The following is a 19,230-nucleotide window of genomic DNA, read 5'->3' on the forward strand; positions in this document are numbered from 1 at the left end:
TCGACATTTGAATTTTTCGTGTGTCGTTATAATTTTTCGGTCCACCATCGAAAGGAGTCATGCAGAAAGATTTTCAGCTTAATAACTTGATTATCTTCATTAGTTACGGAGATTCTACCATTTATTTCAATACCATTTACCGTGAAACTGCTTATATTCTCAATACAAAGACAAATATTTCTTAAATACTAAAAAGTATCTTTTAGGGCATAAACTACATAAAATATTTTAAGTATGTTTGTATGTTTGAACATATTCTGGAAGAATATTGTTACTGAAGCATTCATTAATAAGTGAGGCATTAATTATTAACTCTATAAGAAATCACATTATCACAAATTTTCGCTCATTTAATCAATGTTATTGTTCTAAAAACCCTTTGACTTAAAGTCAATGTACAAGTTTCCATGGAATTCAAAATTTCGTCCTTCTGTGCACATCAGGTGTCTTGTGCACGTGTAAAAGACGTCGCGGCAATGTCATGCAAATTCATTTGTATTAGGTGGGAGTTGTGTAATGTGCGAAATTGTGTGAAAATTACGCAAGTTCTTTTTACTCAGAGGTTAACAGTTTCATTACTCTTTACAATGTTTTCCTAAATTAATGGGATCATTCAATATTTTAAATTTCGAGGAAAGAAAAACTACACATCAACTTTTTTCACCAAATTGTTTTCAACTTGTTACATATATTTCAAAAATAAAAAAGATCACAGTCTTAAATTTCTTTGACCTTGGATCGAGGCACCAAACTGAAATTTATTTTTAAACTTCACCTAATCTTCTTCGACATTTCAAAGTAAAATTGGTCATAGCAACAGCAGGAATGGACTGGTACTTACATCATCGGTGACCTGGCTGGACTTGAACTGGATCTGTTCTAACTCGGACTTCCCATGCATTCCGTCCTCCCCCCCGACGTCGGCCTGTTCCGGCATCTTGGATTATGTGGATAGGGAAGCCCCGCCTGAAAAAGACAAAAACAAATTACAACACTGGCCAACCAACATAACTTATTGTTACATAAATTACAAAATTCCTATACTGAAAAACATAATGATGTGGTGAAAATGGTTTCTGAATTGACGTACAGTACAACCTGGTTTTTTTCGGATCAACTGGGACTAAAGACAATCCGGATGATCTGGGTAACAAATAAAACTGGCAATCTGGATAAACGAAAATCCGGAAAATCAGTATGATAAGTAAATCACATTCGTAAATAAGCAGACTAATCTTTTATTACAGCGAAAAACGATGCTTTGTAACAAAGTTACATAGCATTGATAGGGAAGCCCCGCCTGAAAAAGACACAAAGGATTTGCAACACTGGCCAATCAACATAACTTATTGTTACATAAATTACAAAATTGCAACTGAAAAGCACAATTATGATGTGCTGAAAATTGTTTCTAAATTGAAGTACAGTACAACCTCGTTTATACAGACCAACTGGGACTAAGGCAATTCGGATAGGCGAAAATCTGGATAATCAGGGTAGTAAGTAAAACACATTCGTAAATAAGCAGACTTATCTTTTATGACTGCAACCAAACGATGCTTTTTAACAAAATTACATAGGATTGCTACTCGCAAACACTTTTTCATTTATAGTTCCGCTGCAGTCGTGTCGGACTGACACTCCAAATACGATACCTTGTTTATAAGATGACAGTAATTTATTGTATATTCTATGCAGGAGTTGTACATTTAATCGAAATAAAAAGCAAATATTTGGCGCATTTATAGTTGCGTTCTGACTATCGTAATTAAGAATTATTGTTTAAGTGAATATGATTTCTTTTTTTGAATTCTGTAAATTTGATTCGGATAAACCGGAGATCCAGATAAACGGAAGCCGGATAAACGAGGTTCCTCTGTACTCAGCAGCAAGGGAATGTTTATGCTAAAATCTAAAACTTGGAGCAACTTGTAGAGGTGACTTGAGAAACTTTTATCTGTTTTGGGGTAACAGATGATCATAGTAGTCCTGGTAGGTGTTGCTTTACTTTAAAGCAGGGTTTAGAAAAACTTTTCAATAAATAACACAAATCCTGTTTACGGTTTGACCTTAGCACACATTTTACTCAATACTTTAAAAATCCCACTTACATCCCTTTACTTTTCATTGCCTCAATCAGTCTTTACGGCATATAGAAGTAGACCTTATAGAAATACACATTTTAACTCCAAGAGAGACAGATAATTTTGTTCGCTGTAACGGAAATGGATAAAAAATTGAATAGTTGTAATGAAATTGAAGTAATGCAATGAAAATTAAATCGAGAGTGAACATTTATTTCGTTGAAACGGATACTTCGTTGTAATGGTGTTCGCTCTAATGAGATTTTACTGCAAATACCAAAGCATTATGGGGCGGGTGGTCATCATTCATATTTTGTATCTGTTATACTGAGAGTCAGTCCAGCATGGGTTGACCTTAAAGAACCGGAAGTGTTTGGAGTCGAAAACACACAAATAAGTCACGTGGGCAAGACTTGAAGAACCAATTTTTGCATTTAGAGCTACCGGAAAAAGCACGAAACGCTCCGGCAGCTTTTTTCTGCTATAGGCAATTTGTCAAAGCTTTGATGTTTTTATCACGTGATTTAGCATTACTAGGTCACGTGAAAAACTGAGAGGGAGTTATAGTAATGCCGTCAGCAGAATAAAAGTATATGGCATAGACTCTTTGCCGGTGAAATAGCCTTCCGGGACTGACGAATCACAGAAAAGGATTCAGTAACACATAAACGAAAAAAACATCCTATTAAAAATTAATAAGATACTCATTATAGTTATCTCCAAGCTTGTAGAACATGTGTTTGAAAGTATTACAAATCATTATATGATAGCATTGATCTTAAATAGTAATTAAAGTGACTGACTGCGTAGTATAGAGTTAAATTACTTTGGTTTTTAGTAAAAGAAGAAATCTGTTTGTTTCGTTTGAAGTAAAATTTTCTCTTCACCCCTCTCTCTTTCACTGCTAAGAGCTGCATATATATTTATTCTATTTCTGTGCCTGTATGAGTTTTTTTCAAGACCATCAGTACGGAATTAATTGAGGAGAAGTGACTTTTACCATTAGCTTCACTTGTTATGCTACCAGCTGAGATTTTAGAGAAAAAAGGAAATAGAAACGATATGATAGATTTTATCATTTTCAAAAATCTTCTGTAAAAGGGACGTTTATATTTACTGCAAAGATTAGTCATTTCAACATATTGTAAAATGTTGGTGAAACTATGAGCCAAAGCGTTCAACTTTTCCTTCTTTTATGTGCTAATAATTACGGTAAAAGTTTTTTTTTAAACAGATCTTGAGTTTTCTGGAAAAGTAAAATTTATGTCAGAAAATGATTAATCTTTGCACTAGATAAAGTATGAACTAAAAAATTAATAACTAAGGCACATGCTGAAATGGTATTTTTATGCATGTATTTTATAGTTACAAGTTACCCGTTTTAAAAAAAATTTTTGTTCATATTTTTTCCCCCAGTAACATTTAGTTTCATTACATTATAGAAAGTATCATAGAAAAATTTGGATTGGTAATTAGAATTTTCAGAAGAAGGAAGGGTTACTAACTTATATGGGTATAAGATTAGGTTGATCATATTTTATTGGGAAGATGCAATGATTTCATTGAAAAGAAGAGCTATCTACAGTAACAAAATCATAAAAATTAAAAGATACATTAATTGCGGGATCTGCGGAGTAAGTATGGAAAGATTTAGAAGTGTACATTTTTAAAGAAAATAATAAGATTAAAAAACATACAGTCAATCGTCTATTAAAGTTTGTGAAATTAGATAATAATTCAGCGTCAAATTGGATTTTTTTTTGTTCAATTCAGCAAGAGCAGCATAAATATATTTACTGTGAATAGTTGACTAAAAATGTGTTCAGAAGAATTTTAAACAAAAATTCACACAATCACCAAACTCTTATGAGTTGTTTCTCACTTAATGACGTCCATATGTATTACAAACTTTAGATTAGTCAAATGTGAAGAATATTGAAAGTGGAAATAATCCTAGGCCCCACGTCGAAAATATAAATGCATTAATAGGATTTCTTTTCTTATGTTCTAAAACAAATTCCGTTTTTTCCGCCGTGATTTCCAGATTTTTCTTCCACGCCTCAAAAATCCTCGCGTGCATCTCTATCTGTTCATAACAGAAGGAAATGCAGGGAAAACCGCGATTTTACGTTTGTAAAAGGACTGGGTTAAAAAAAATAGAATACGGGAAAAGCAGAGAACGCAAATAGCAGAGACGATTCTTTAAAATGATATTAATATCTATATTTTAAGAAAAGAACATTATTATATACATCCACATTTTAAGATCATTTTAACATTTAGTTGCGACTCTGGCATTTAAGTTGAAAACATAGTCTGTAATGGTGGATTGTCATTGAGTATATAGGTAAATAGTCTTTAAAAAGAACAAAAGGGAAAATATTGCTTATTTTAGCCCATTTTTTTTTCTCTTTTTTACTTCCTTTTACAAAAAAGGAAGTATTGTATTCGCGAAAAAAATTTCCCTCAAAAATCGGCCTTCATTTCCATTTTGCTCACCCCCGAATGAATGTTGAGTTTTTCTTTCAACCCTACCAAACGTGGATATATGCCTAAGAACGTACAGACACCCGAAATATCCATTTTGCCGATCCCCGAGTTAATTACGACGAGTTTTCTCGTGACGTCTGTATGTATGTACGTATGTATGTGTGTATCATAACTCAAGAACGGAATGTCCTAGAAAGTTGAAATTAGGTACTTAGACTCCTAGTGGGGTCTAGATGTGCAACTCCTTTTTGGTTGCATTCGGATGCTCAAAAGCTTTTTTTTTTTTGCCCCTTTTGGGGGGAAATCATTGTTATTTCGATGTAAACTCAAGTTGTGTTATGATTTGGCGGACACTTGGCGATATATCGCCAGTCTTTTGGTTGCCAAGTTTTGTCGCCAACTTGGTGACAAATTTGGCGATTCTTTTTTAATTTTTTTTTTTAAATCTGGTTTCAATTTGGTCACTGTTGTTGATATTTAGAGATTAAACTATTGAATCACATTAAAACTGCGAATAATGAGAAAATGACATTAAATTGGAGTAAAAGGAAGTCATGTGATGCACACATCAGCTCGTTATTTTTTAGGGAAAACGCAACACGTGAGAAATTCCACGAATAATAAACTTACAACCCGGGATAAATTAACATTATCTGTATACGGAAAAACTGGGATATGATGATGAAAAACGTAAAATGAGGGAAAAACGTTCGGGGATGTAAAATCTGGGTTTCACTGCATAAAAAAAATCAAAGTCTAAACTGGAGAGGGAGAAGGGAGACGGGGAGGGGGGAGTGCTGATTTACTCGAAAATACCGTTAAGCAGAAAGCTTTATGCGATAATATAAATTCCCGACTTTATGCGCGACATCTCAAACAAATTCCCATTCACCTTGTGGCCAGACTACCTCTTCCCGCCAAATCGATTGCACCCAAACTCGATGCAAAACTCGTCGCATATTTTTAAAAATATCGATCACGTTCGGGGTTTGTGGAGCGCATTTACATTCACCTTTGTTTACATTTACCGTAATTAACCCTAATGGCTTTGTAGCTAAAACAGAGCTAGATGGGCGAAAATAGATTAGGAAGATAAAAAAAAAGTTAAATTATTTGAGAGGTGGTATCTACAGAAGCATATTTGAGTCACAAATTATGCTCTTTACCATACTTCCATTAATTGCCTGTTTCAATTCATCATTAGTGAGACAAACTATAGTTTCATCTAGTGACTGCAATTTTCCTATGAAAAGTTTCGGCTTTTACAAGAAAAATAGTGTTTTATTACCTGTTCAATTTATCTTACCACTGTACTATGCAGGGTGAGCCTAAACTCTTGGGAAAAGCTTTAAGGAGTGCTAGAGGGGACGATAAGAAGCAAGAACCATGTGGAGCAAATAGTCGCAAAATTAAAAGGTGACGAGCTACATGCACAGAAACTTATGTATGCAAAATAGGCCACGAATTTACTACACAAATACGAATTTATACAACATTTTATATTTTAAGAAAGGTTTAGAGCCGTTTTTAAAAGTTACAGCATGTAGTAGCTCTTATACACGCATCGCAACTGGCAACAACTGACCTCTGATCGATTAAAGTTTGTCAAAATGGTTCATTTTTGCGACAGTGAGTGTTTTGTCACTACGACGCATGTATTACAGCTTCAGGCCGCAGTTTCAACAACTGCTCTAAACATTTCTTAACAAGTAACTAAAATGAAAAATTTGAAAACCTACGACTTAGTCGCAAATGTGGAATTTAGAGTGAAAATTGAAAATCCTTTAAAAAGCCTTATGCTGTTAAAAATCAATTGTAAGTATTTTCTTTGTTGAAAATAGAAACTGGCAACAGCTAAATATTTTAAATCATTGCTTTAAATTTCCTTGTCGGCCAACAATGAGTTCGGTTACCAGTGGCGTGAATAAAGGCTTAGCCGAATTTAAAATCTGCTTTAAAAAAGCGTTATAATTCGAATTCTATATAACATGGACGTTCCAAACACATTCTATCAGACGCAGAGAAAAATACTTTATATTGGTACTAAATTTTAAAATTTTTATTTACCTGCCTGTTTGAAAATTTTGATATTTTTAGCCGTTACAAGTAAAAAAATAAAGTGAAAGACACACACTTGATTTTAAAAAAGATAAACTATTTTTGGCTATTTTACGAAGCACAATTTTATTTCCCCCTTTTTAGATCCACGGATAGTTTCCGTCGTTTCGCCCACATGAAATTCCCTAACATCTTAAAACGTAAGATTGAATAAGAAAAGTAAGAGGGGGTGGGGGGAGTGAAATTTCGTGTCAGTAAAAAGTACGAGACACCATTTAAAATTTAGCTACTTCATTAAAAAAAATATTAAGCGAACACAGAAAAAAAATAATAATAATCTTTCCACTTTAGTGCAATGGGGTCGTTTCCGAAATTTTAAAAGCATTTTTTTTTCTGAAAGTGCATGCTTAAAAACATTGGATTTGACAATTTTTTTAAATATTTTGACATAGGGTAACGATCCCAGTAATTGGAACTTTAAGAGTTTGTCCTTAAACTTACCTCAGTTTTCATTGCTTAAAAAGAAATATTCACTTGAAAATATTTTTGTATCAAAGAATGCACATCTGTGCATGTACTTAGTTCAATGAAAGCAAAAATATTTGAATTGATATTTTTATAAAAATATATGCATAAAAAGTTACCAAAATCACCAGTAATTGGCACCGGATACCCCAGTGTATGACACCTTGTGATCCAGAAATTGGCACTTGTTAATAGGAAATCACTTTATTTTTCACTTTTAGATCACATACGAATTCCATCATCATAAGAAGCATAATTAATGTTAATTTAAAGTAGGTAATTTTACATAAAGTAGTGTTAAATCACGCATCTTAATGTTGAAGAAGTATTTTAGAGAAATAAAAGTAAATTTGGAGTGTTATCCGTGTTGAAATAAAAATGGGGGAAAAAATATCGAGATAATTGCTGTTTCATTAGTCGGTATGCAGTTTTGATTTTACGAATTATAGCTGTTTCTACAGAAAAAAGAAGACCATAAAAAATAAAACTATTCTCAACAGTCGCAATATGACTGATAGCCAAACATATTTGTTTTTTGTTGTTTCTCTTAAAAATTTAACAGTATATTCTGTAAGATTCTAATCAATAGTAGAACCCATATAATATTATTGCTGCAAAAGTATCATAAATCAAACTAGTGACATATTGCACTACACATTAGTGGATATAGGCTCATGTGCCAATTACTGGAGATTAGCAAAACTGAAGCACCAGTAAATGGCATCCATCATTACTTCAAAAATCCAAAAAAGGACAAAAATATATTTCTACCCACACAAAGTAAGTTTTCAACTAAACATAACTTTTGACAACCAAAATTTAAAATACATTTTAAGTCAGCTTTTAATGGTTGATGCGCATGCTTCCCTTAAGCCAAAGAAGAAGCTTTTGCAACAAAAATGGCCGATTCGACGCGAGCCACATTTGTATCTCTTTCCTCTGCATTGCTACCATTTAGTGACATGAATTGAAGTTATAATCTTTAATGTAAATGTACATTCAGTTGATGTATAGCCTTCTTCTTTTAAAAGATAGGGTATAAATCTTAATTTAGGACATTTTTGTTCGATGTGGCAAAAAAACTCTGGTGACCTGCCAATTACTGGGGGTGTTACCCTAATTTAATATTTAAAAAAATATATATTTCAATAAGTGCACAGGTTCAATTTCATTTTTTACGCTTCTTCGTATGAGATCACAAGTGATGAAATGCAATACACGGATGCCACTAGTGTAAGCGCAATATTAAATTCGCTTCTTAATTATCATAACGTGGAAACGCGATAGACAGCAAGCGTATGCATTCAGCACGCCAAAGTTCATCACTTGTGACGTCATAAAGACCACGCCTTGTTTGAAAAATCGGACATGTTAAAAAATTAATCAAAAATCAAACGTTCTGAAAATAAAAGATTTTCTTCGCTCCATGTTTTTTTCCCCCCTTCTATTAACTTCAGTGACTAAAAGTAGTCCTTCTGACTGATGGAAACAACCCCATTAGTGCCAAAAACAGCCGACCTTCACTCGATTTCTTGTAGTACTTAAACAGATTGTAATTACACCGTTACAAAAAAACTGTTAATCCTCAAACAGACAGTCGACAAAATTTTCATGTTTCCAACAAGCGCTCTTCTTATTCCGCACGTTCGAAAATCTATTTCCGTAAAAGTTGTTTTTCTGCCAATGTAGTGTCAATGCAGGAAAAACACGATGTCCGCGCAAAAATTTTTTCCATTCCACCTCTCCCCAACTTTTTATCCCTCGACACACAAAGGAAGGGGGTTATAAGTTTGACGTGTCTGTGTATCTGTCTGTGGCACTCTAGCGCCTAAACGGTTGGACAGATTTTGAAAAAGAAAAAAAAGTTCAAAAGGAGAGTTGATCGAGAGTGTTCTTAGCTAGGTTGCGTCTTCGGATGACATTAATTAACAAAGATATTAATTAAAAACCTCTAAAAGGTTTTTCGGAATTTTTACAATGAAAATATATTTAAAATTTTTGAGCAATCACGATTGCTTATTGTTCTCATTTGACTGTTTTGATGTCCTATCATTTTATTTTCCCGCCAGCACTCTCTGCAGCATCACCGTCGACCGGCTCCTCACGATACTGCACCTATAGCGAAAACAGTCTCCAGGTTGCATCCATATACTACACACACACGCATACATACACACACTCCTACACACATACACACACGAACGCCTACACACACGCGCGCGTACGCACGCAGCACTGCATACACAACATGCACACACATGCACACACGAACGCCTACACAAACACACCCATACACACACAGCACTACGTACACAACATGCACACACATGCTTACATACACACACACACACGCACCCACACACATGCGCCTACAAAAACACGCACGCGCATACATACACACGCTCGTGATTGCGAAAAACATAATTTGAATTCAAGATCCCAAAAATTCAAATTAATTTTTTTTAATTTAGTACCAAAACAAAGAGTTTTTTTTTCTGCATCCGACAGAATGTGTTTGGAACTTCCATGTTACATAGAATTCAAATTACAACCCTTTTTACAGCAGATTTTAAATGCGACTAAGCCTTTATTCACGCGAGTGATCACCGAATTCATTGTTGGCCGACAAGGAAATGAAACCATAGACTAATAATAAGAGTAGACCGAGCTATGGCAACCCTTTTGCTGCTCATAAACCAAACCATGTGACTGATGATCCTAGCAACAGCGGGCGTTAATCATAGCAGACGATCAACGCCAGCGCGAAATAAAATAAATAGAATTGATGGAACACGGAAGAATGATCTTTTATGGAGTAGGATTTGTAAATTTGTTATTCTAAGTTGTAAATATTTTGTTAATATAGTGAGTTTTTCGTTTAGATAGTATTGTGCATTTTCTTTAGTCAATTTCAATAACTCTCTAAGCAATAAAAGATGCAAGCGACCAAGAAGAATCAGCAAACGGTAAGATTTTTACCTACAGTTTCAATTTATGATACCGATTAGTACATTTTTGCGTTAACGCAAAACGTTTACGCCATTTCGTTCACGCCAACGCTGACAGCTCCAAATGAAATAAAAGTTACCGAAAACTGATCAAAAACTATTACTAATGTCAAAATAATGCATAACTAAAAGAAAAACAGTTCAATCTCTGCACCTGGAAGTTTTTTTTAATGAAAACACATTGTCTTAAAATACATGTCGAGTGCCAAACTATAGATAATGCTGCCATCTAGCAACCATGCTGCTAAAGTCTTCGCCAAGCCCTTCCACTAGTCACATGATACATCTATGAACCAATTTTCGTTATCAGCAAGAATGAGAAAGCTCGGTCTACTCTTATTATTAGTCTATGAATGAAACACAATGATTGAAAATTTTTATCTGCTGCCAGTTTCTGTTTGTGAACAAATAAAATACTTGCAATTAATTTTTAATAGTACGTGGCTTTTAAAAGGATTTTCAATTTGCGACCCAGTTGGGGGGTTTTAAATTTTAGTTCCTTGTGAAAGAGCAAATTTACTGGGAAACTATAGTTATCAGAATTTACAGGTTGTGTGGTCCATCGCATTATAGGGCTCTTTAAAGATGAACAGAAGTACGAAAAATATTTATCATATAACTCTTCAAATAAACACATTTCTTGAATTATTTATTATTCAGTGCTGTATTGTGGAATAATGGTTTACTCTATAATTACAGTGAATGATCGTTTATATGTTTCTCTTTTATATGTTTTTATTAATTATACGTTTTTACTTCCTTTTACAAAAAAGGAAGTATTGTATTCGCAAAAAAATTTTCACTCAAAAATGGGCCTTCATTTCCATTTTTCTCACCCCCGAATGAATGTTGAGTTTTTTTTTCGACCCGACAACACGTGGAGATATGCCTAGAAACGTACAGACTCCTGAAATATCCATTTTGACGACCCCCGATTTAATTACAGTGAACTTTCTCGTGACGTCCGTATGTACGTATGTATGTGCGTATGTGTATGTATCTCGCATAACTCAAAAACGGTATATGTCCTAGAAAGTTGAAATTTGGTACGTAGACTTCTAGTGGGGTCTAGTTGCGCACCTTCTCTTTTGGTTGCATTCGGATGTTCTTAAGGGGGTCTTTTGCCCCTTTTTTAGGGGAAATCATTGTTAATTTCGATGTAAACTCAAGTGGTGTTATTATTTGTCGGACACTTGGCGATATATCGCCAGTCTTTTGGTCGCTAAGTTCTGTCGCCAACTTGGCGACAAATTTGGCGATTTTTTTTTTAAATTTGGCTTTAATTTGGCTACTGTTGGTGATATTTAGAGAGTAAACTGTTGAATCAAATTAAAATTGCCAGTAATGAGGAAATGACATTAAATTGGAGTAAAAGGAAGTCATGTGATGCTCACATCAGCTCGTTTTAATTAGTCCCTGCAGAGTCTTTTACATAGTAACGTATACCTTTCATACGTTTTTTCATTTATACGCTTTTTCCATACAGTTTCTTCAAAAACGTATAAACGGTGATTCGATGTAGGTATTTATTGGAATATTATTAAAATTTCTTTTACTATGAAACAACCATTGTTAGTCAAAAAAAAAAAACTATTGTATCGCTTTATCAAAAACCATGCAAACTGTTTTGAGTAGTGGTACAATATCTGATCAGAAATGAACTAAAAGCTTGTATTTTTAACGTAATTGCAAAATATTTCGAAAGAGAGCCTAGATCCCCTGTTTGTCCTAGGAAGTAACTTTCCTCAGACCCCCGGTATTGTTGCACACTACCGTAAACTTCCAATCTACCGTAAACTCTGTATATATACTGATTTCTATTTTCTATTAACCATTTGTAACATTTAAAAAAAAATTATGTCAAACTAGAAACACTGGATACATCACAATTTGTGTACTAACGAGCTGGTGTGTGCGTCACATGACTTCCTTCTACTCCAATTTAATGTCATTTTCTCATTATTGGCAATTTCAATGTGATTCAATAGTTTACTCTCTAAATATCACCAACAATGGCCAAATTGAAACCAGATTTAAAAAAAAAATCGCCAAATTTGTCGCGACAAAAGTTGGCAACAAAACTTGGTGACCAAAAGATTAGCGATATATCGCCAAGTGTCCGCCAAATTATAACACCACTTGAGTTTACATCGAAATTAACAATGATTTCCCCCCAAAAAGGGGCGAAAGACCCCCTTTGGAGCATCCGAATGCAACCAAAAAGGAAGGTGCACAACTAGACCCCACTAGGAGTCTATGTATCAAATTTCAACTTTCTAGGACATTCCGTTCTTGAATTATGCGACATACATACACACATACGCACATACAGACGTCACGAGAAAACGCGTTGTAATTAACTCGGGGATCGTCAAAATGGATATTTCGGGTGTCTGTACGTTCCTAGGCTCATTTTGAACCCGACCATCCACGTGTGGTCGGGTTCAAAAAATTCCTCAACATTCATTTGGGGGTGAGCAAAATGGAAATTAAGGCCGATTTCTAGGTGAAAATTTTTTCGCGAATACAATACTTCCTTTTTTGCAAAAGGAAGTAAAAATAGCTTCACCATTTCTGAACGCATAACGCAACTAAAATACCAGTTAACACTAAAATGATCCGCGCTTTCTTGATTTCTATAATGGTTTCGCTATTATCTTAATATATAAAAATCAATGTCCTGAGATAACATATATATATATATACATATATATATATATATATCAACGCACAGCCGAAACCGCTGAAGCTTCAGACTTGAAATTTGGCAGCCATGTCTGCATGATTACGAAAGTAACCACTAAGAAAGGATTTTTCGATATCTCAATTAGTTCGGGAGAAATGATTTAAAACCCCTTAATTTCTGCGAAATTAAAAACCTGTCATTGAATTCAAATCCCTTATTTTCGAAGGCTTTCCTCCATTCAAATCATTATTCAGTACTTCATCTCAACTTTTGGTCGATAGCGAACTATAAATTTGATATTGTCTTTGTTTCTCACGTGATTCTTCGAGACTTTTCTCAAGTCAAATCATAATGTTTCTGTCTTTTACTTTTATTTTTTCAAAACTATAAACGAAGTTTTTAAGAACATCATCACAGGCGGACTATCCTTTGGAATTTAGAAGAGTGCAGTTTCCTATTAAAGTTTGCTTTGCAATAACCATTAATAAGTCACAAGGACAGACATTAAAAGTAGCAGGGATCGATTTAAGAGAAGACTTTTTTTCACATGACCAAAATGTTATGTAGCTTGCTCCAAAGCCAGTTCATCAAGCAGTTTAATAATTTTAGCACCAGAAAAAAAAACTAAAAATGTTGTACACAAAGAAGTTCTAGCTTAAACATAGGTATAACAATAAAATGTGGATGACCTGTGTTTGCGAAGATAATCAATACTTTGAAAGGATCGTTAATAACAGTTTAAAGATCGGTTAAGGACAAGGGCATATATATATAAGGAGTCCAGGGTCCCCGGGATCCTCCCCAAATTAGAAAAAGTTATAGGTAATAAGTAATTATTATAGGGGATTTTCGAAACTACGTGCACCAAGCACTGTTAACCCCTGCTAATTCCATTACCCGAGCATTGCCGGGTACGGGAATGCTAGTGAAGTATATTTACTTAATGAGCGTCGGCCCGGCCCCTTTCCGTGCAGACCGGCTCAAATGCTGTTACCATGATTCACACGGAACTTACAAAATCAAACAATGTATTTCTGAGCTGCAGCATCGATTTCTGGCGACCTTTCGTCGTCATCGGGTTAGTTCTGAGAGTCATTTGTAAAAATCTGACATCTTAATTGGACAGCGCCCGGTGGGATTCGACATTTCTTCGGCGCTGGGGGGGGGGGGGGGGGGGGGGGTGAAAGCGGTTGAGGCCATTAGCATGGCTCAAGTTAAAAGCTCGAAGGATTATGTTGAATTGATTCTGTCAACTAAGAAATTCTGGAACTTGAGGCTTAAATGCGTATTTAACTTGTGTGCCCTTTTAAACCTTGACACAAAAAGGAAGGGGCTGACGTGTGTGTTTGGTATCGTAGCTCCTAAATAAATAAACCAATTATGATCATCCTTTTTTTCTTTTTTTCGAAAGAAGACTTGATCGAGAATGTTCGTGGCCAGGTCTCATCTTTGTAAGACTTTAATTACCGAAGATCTTAATTAAAAATTATTTAATTGGTATTAGTTCGCTATTTCGGCAGTGAAAACTTACTTGTACATTTGAAATATTAGTACCAATCAATAGAACGAGATTTTCTGCGGATGATCGTATTTGTTTGAAACTTAAAAATCATATAGAATTGAAATCACACTCTTCTATAGCAAAAAAAAAAAAAAAATCGACGCAATTAGAAGGAGTCGTCAGAATGAAACGAATGAATGCTTTAGTACTCTATTGCGCTATCTCTAGTATGAATGCAAGAGTCGAAACTCGTGAATTTTGAGACTTTTAAGTACTGTATATCCTGCGTCCTTTTGTTTCGCATCAACTGTAAAGACACCGCTCATTCGATCAGACTCGTAGTCTGTCCAACTTACCATGCAAAATGATCCCAGATACGCTCGATTTGAGACAATTCAAGGCATCCAGTGAGCCAGAGAAGGCGATAACGTGGAAGAGGAAGTCCCCTGGCACCCTTGCTTTGTGTGACCCAGCATTGTCCTGTTAAAAAATGGTTTTTGGGATCCACACCATGAGTGTTAACACAACAGTCTGAAACGTGTTACAAACGTACCGTGAGGCTGTCAAGGTCTTGTGGACCATTATTAGGGATGATCATGTTTCGAATACGATAGCACAATATACTGAAAAGCAAAGGCACTATAATGGCATTCACAACAGGTTCTTTAGAAGCATACTCGCTTGTCAGCATTGCCCAAATTGAACCTGGATTCGTCCCTACACTGTAAAAAAAATCTGTAAAATTTACGGAAAAAAAACTGTCAGCCAGGACGCCAGTTTTCTTCCGTTTATTTTACAGAAATCTTCCGTATTTTTATTATTTATTCAAGCTGATTTATTATTTTATGAAGATTAAAAAATGAAACTATACTTTTATAAATACATTTCAATATTTACTATACTACTACGAAATACATGTATACAAAGGTACATTTCCGAATATGCCTCTGTAACAGATGACGAAAAAACATAATAATGAAATATTGATTAGGATGCAATGAAATGGAAGTTGCAAACGATTTAAGACTTACTCGCTTTAAATAAATATAAGATCAAAAAACTCGAGCACGAGAACCAAAATCCAAACAGGCGGGCGAAATTTCGAAGAAAAACAAAGTACGCGGTGAGGCGATGGTAACAGTTAACGCTTATAACCGGTTACAGATTCAAAAAAACAGAGAAATCCAGTATTTTATTACGAACAGTTTTTTTCTGTAAAAAATACGGATAACTTCTTCAAAATTTACAGTTTTTTTTTACAGTGTAAAGACGATCTGTATCCATTCGGTTGCAGTCGAATGCCGTCGAACGTGACACTACTCCTAATGTAGACGACGGTATGAAAGTCCTTATCCTTCTTTTTAGTTCAGTGTCACACTGCACCTGCAGCTGGGGTGATTCTATTCGATGCCATGGCATGTGACGCATGGTCACCCCTGATATTAATCCACAACACCATGACAGTCTAACAGTACGTTTGGGCCATGATTCAATCACATGTGTTGGAACGTATGGCAGGCCTTCCAGGAGTCATTTTCTAACAGAACAAAGCTCGGTCACACACTGCAAAGGCGTAAGCGGATTTCTTCCACAACCAGCTCTCATAGTCAGCCCGATTCCTTTATTTCTCACGGATGGAGTATGTTTGGGATCCCTTTGGACGGTAGGTTAAACGGTCAACGAGTTTGATGGAATTAGTTATGCCTTTACAATAAATATGGAACGGGATGACGTAGGACATCGCACACGAGACAGTTATGCCTAAATGCTCTATATTATAACCTCGGTACATTCACACTAGAGGTGGCTCAACGTAAGGCCCCTATAGTGGAGGAGCCGACGCATCCGCCATTTGGGAGCAAACTTGATCCAGTGCTTCGTAGCGATAGCATTGCTGCTGATGTTTACATTTCTTTACCATGTGTTAAATGGAGTCAAATGGGTGGTTTTTCGGTTCTTAATTGTGCAAACAGCCCCAAAAAAGGATTTCAGCTCTTCAGATTTCCAGCAGATGCAAAAAGAAAAAAAAAATGGATCATTAATAGCCCGCGAAGTGATTGGCAGACTGGAAACGACGCCAACTGTTTCCAAAATGTCGCCCATGTTCACCTTCGCTCTCTGACTCTCTCGTTCCCTGTTTGGCGAATGATTGCCAATAAAGGTAGCTTTCCCTGTTGTACGCTTGCTCCAAAATGGCGAATGCGTCGGCCTCTCCAGTTGTAGGGGTTCTAGCTCACTGGGGTTCTAAAACCTCCACTCACTTGTAATTTTTCCTGTAATGAATGATCATTTGAATGAAGCCATTGCCTGTTTGGTGATATTTTGGTAGTTGAAATTGTAACCCCAACTCCAGTGGATGAACCCTAAACTCCAGTAGGTAGCGTTCATTGTTGACCACTTTTTCGTTTCTTCATTCCCCTGAAATGACACAGTCTTACCAGTAAAACAACTAAGTTGCCGGATCCAGTTCAGCCTTTACCGAACAATACTATCAAATTATCATGCTACGGCGCGAATTTCATTGCTGCTGACGTCAGACCGTTATTCGATCAGTGCATTCGCTGTTATATACATGAGGATATCATGTTTACGTATGTTAAATTTCGTTTAATTCAGACAACTCCTTCTAGGTGCGTCGAGTTTTTTTTTTTATTAAAGAGTATCTAACCTTTTTACTAATTTTAAATACAATGGGGTCGTTTCTAAAATTTTAAAAGCATTTTTTTTTTCTGAAAGAGCATGCTTAAAAATATAGGGTCTGACTTTTTTTAAAAATAATTTACTCAAGTTTAATATTTTTAAAAACTTACTTAAATCGGTGCGCTTTCATTGTTTACGTTTCTGTCGTGTGACATCACAAATGATGAAATGCCATTCAGTGTTGCCATTCACGAAGAAAAATATTTAATTCGCATCTTTACTCACGTGTATTGGCAACGATAGGGTTGATAGCAAGCGTAGAGCGAAATATTTATTTCGCTTCTTGATTATCACAACGTGGAAACGCGAAAGAAAGATGCGCCAAAGAGCTTCATTTGTGACGTCATAAAGACCACGCCTTGTTTTCAAAATCGGACATTTAAAAAAATTAATTTAAAAATAACTGTTGGGAAAATGAAAGTATTTTCTGGGTCCATGTTATTTTTTTTTTACTCATTCTATCAATTTCAGTGACTAATAGTAGTACTTTTGACTGAAGGAAACAACCCCATTGTAAGCCTCGATTCTCACGATTTCATTGTTTTCAGACAGAGACAAAAAGCTAATTGACTTAAAATGTTTATCTGTGGACATTTTGTATTTGTAAACAGATAAAATACTTAATTTTCGGGCAGAATTGAAAACCAATACGCGTGGCACATTTTAAATGTTAGTGTTCTGCTGAAATTCTATTGGCGTATACATATTTCTTTCAGCTTAGGGAACGAGTATCAAATTGACGCTAATTCTGAAATCAATTTTCCGGTAAACCTTGGAGCCATGTGTCGCAAACTTCTGAACCTGTTTGCAAGTTGGATTTTGTGTTGTAAGTGGCAAACATTCTCACCAAAGTTGCATCTCTTTTTCAATAAGTTAACTAAAAGATGCATTTTCAGTTATTTTCCGGCAAGGTACTTGCAAAAAATTCCATAGCCTTCAACGCTTCAATTTTAGTATATTTTTATTTCTTGCTTAGCTTTATTAATTCATTTTTAAGAGTCTATATTATCACCTCATTTATGATAAATTTAAAACATATTATGTTTGAAAACTTTTACGTAATATTTCAAAGGCAGCCAGACAAGTTTTTTGGGAAATTTTTAGGTTTTTATATAGCTGATAGACTATACTCTTAAAAAAGTTTCGTAGCTTTTTCGATAAAAATTTCTTTATCCACCGCGCGGCTAAAATTTCACATGCTCTTCGAACATCAGAGGGAAAAAAGAACTCTGACGCTGAAGTGCTAAAGCAAAAAGATCATTCGATTACCTAAACTCAAACCTGACCATGAATTCAAAGGTAGGCGTAATCCCTACGGACTTATACCATCTGCGAAGAAAACTGGCTCAAGGGTTCCATACCCAGGGCACGAACGAAACCACTTACGCCCCATTCCCCTGCTGTCTACCCGGCATTCCCTTTTTCGGCAATCGATATGTACATCTCTCTCTCTCTCTGGAAAATCAGCTCTTCCCGCGCGATGAAGGAACTTGGTAGTTTTCGAAAGAACTCTTAACCCCGGTAGACTCTCCTTTTGTTTTCCACGGCAGTTCTTGTTTATTGGCGGGCCGTTTACGCAAATTAAATTGCATGAAAGGGGAAAATTTATGCCTTTGAGGAAACTGCCGAGAACTCGGTTGTGGAGTGGATTTTAGAAAGGAAGAGGATAAAAAGGAATCGAGACTGATGAACCATTAAAATTATGAGAATAATGTTGTGAAGCACATAATGCAAAGTTTGAAAAGCGTATATGGAACGAAGCTTTAGGGTTGCGAGGAAAAAAAAAGGATGCTATGAAGATGAAAATAAAAAGTTTTGAGCTTTGCGAGGCTTGGCAGCAGTGATAAGTCACAATATAATTTCTTTTGCATCGTGAAAACGTTTTGAGATAGCAACAGTCATAATGTAGCAGGATGTATTTTTCGTGCGAAAAAGTTTTGAGCTTCGGGGGGAAAAAATAACCACAACAGAACTCTTTTTTTCCTCCATGTGAAAAAGTTTGAGCTGCGATACGTAAAGCAGCAGTTTCAATGGAGCCTTATATCCATGCAAAAACTTTTGAGCTTGCTCAGTGTAGCAAGTCACAATGAAACATTTTTTTTTTCAATGTGCGAAGCGATTTTGAGCTTCAGGACTCCAAGCAGCAGTTCCAATGGCGGTTGTTTTCCAGCGTGAAAA

At 35.5% G+C, this 19,230-nt stretch overlaps 1 protein-coding gene across 1 annotated transcript in view; it reads right to left on the reverse strand.

Moving 5' to 3' along the window:
• The window catches only part of LOC129225893 (synaptosomal-associated protein 25-like), a 100,963-nt gene that overhangs the window by 21,154 nt on the left and 60,579 nt on the right, over window positions 1–19,230 (reverse strand). The window contains exon 2 of the mRNA XM_054860423.1: window positions 842–966. Coding sequence (XP_054716398.1) covers window positions 842–937 — 96 coding nt within the window. The 5' untranslated portion in view covers window positions 938–966. The remainder of the gene's footprint in view (window positions 1–841; window positions 967–19,230) is intronic.

Source organism: Uloborus diversus, chromosome 7, assembly GCF_026930045.1.
Source record: "Uloborus diversus isolate 005 chromosome 7, Udiv.v.3.1, whole genome shotgun sequence".
NCBI classification, from domain to species: Eukaryota; Metazoa; Arthropoda; class Arachnida; order Araneae; family Uloboridae; genus Uloborus; species Uloborus diversus.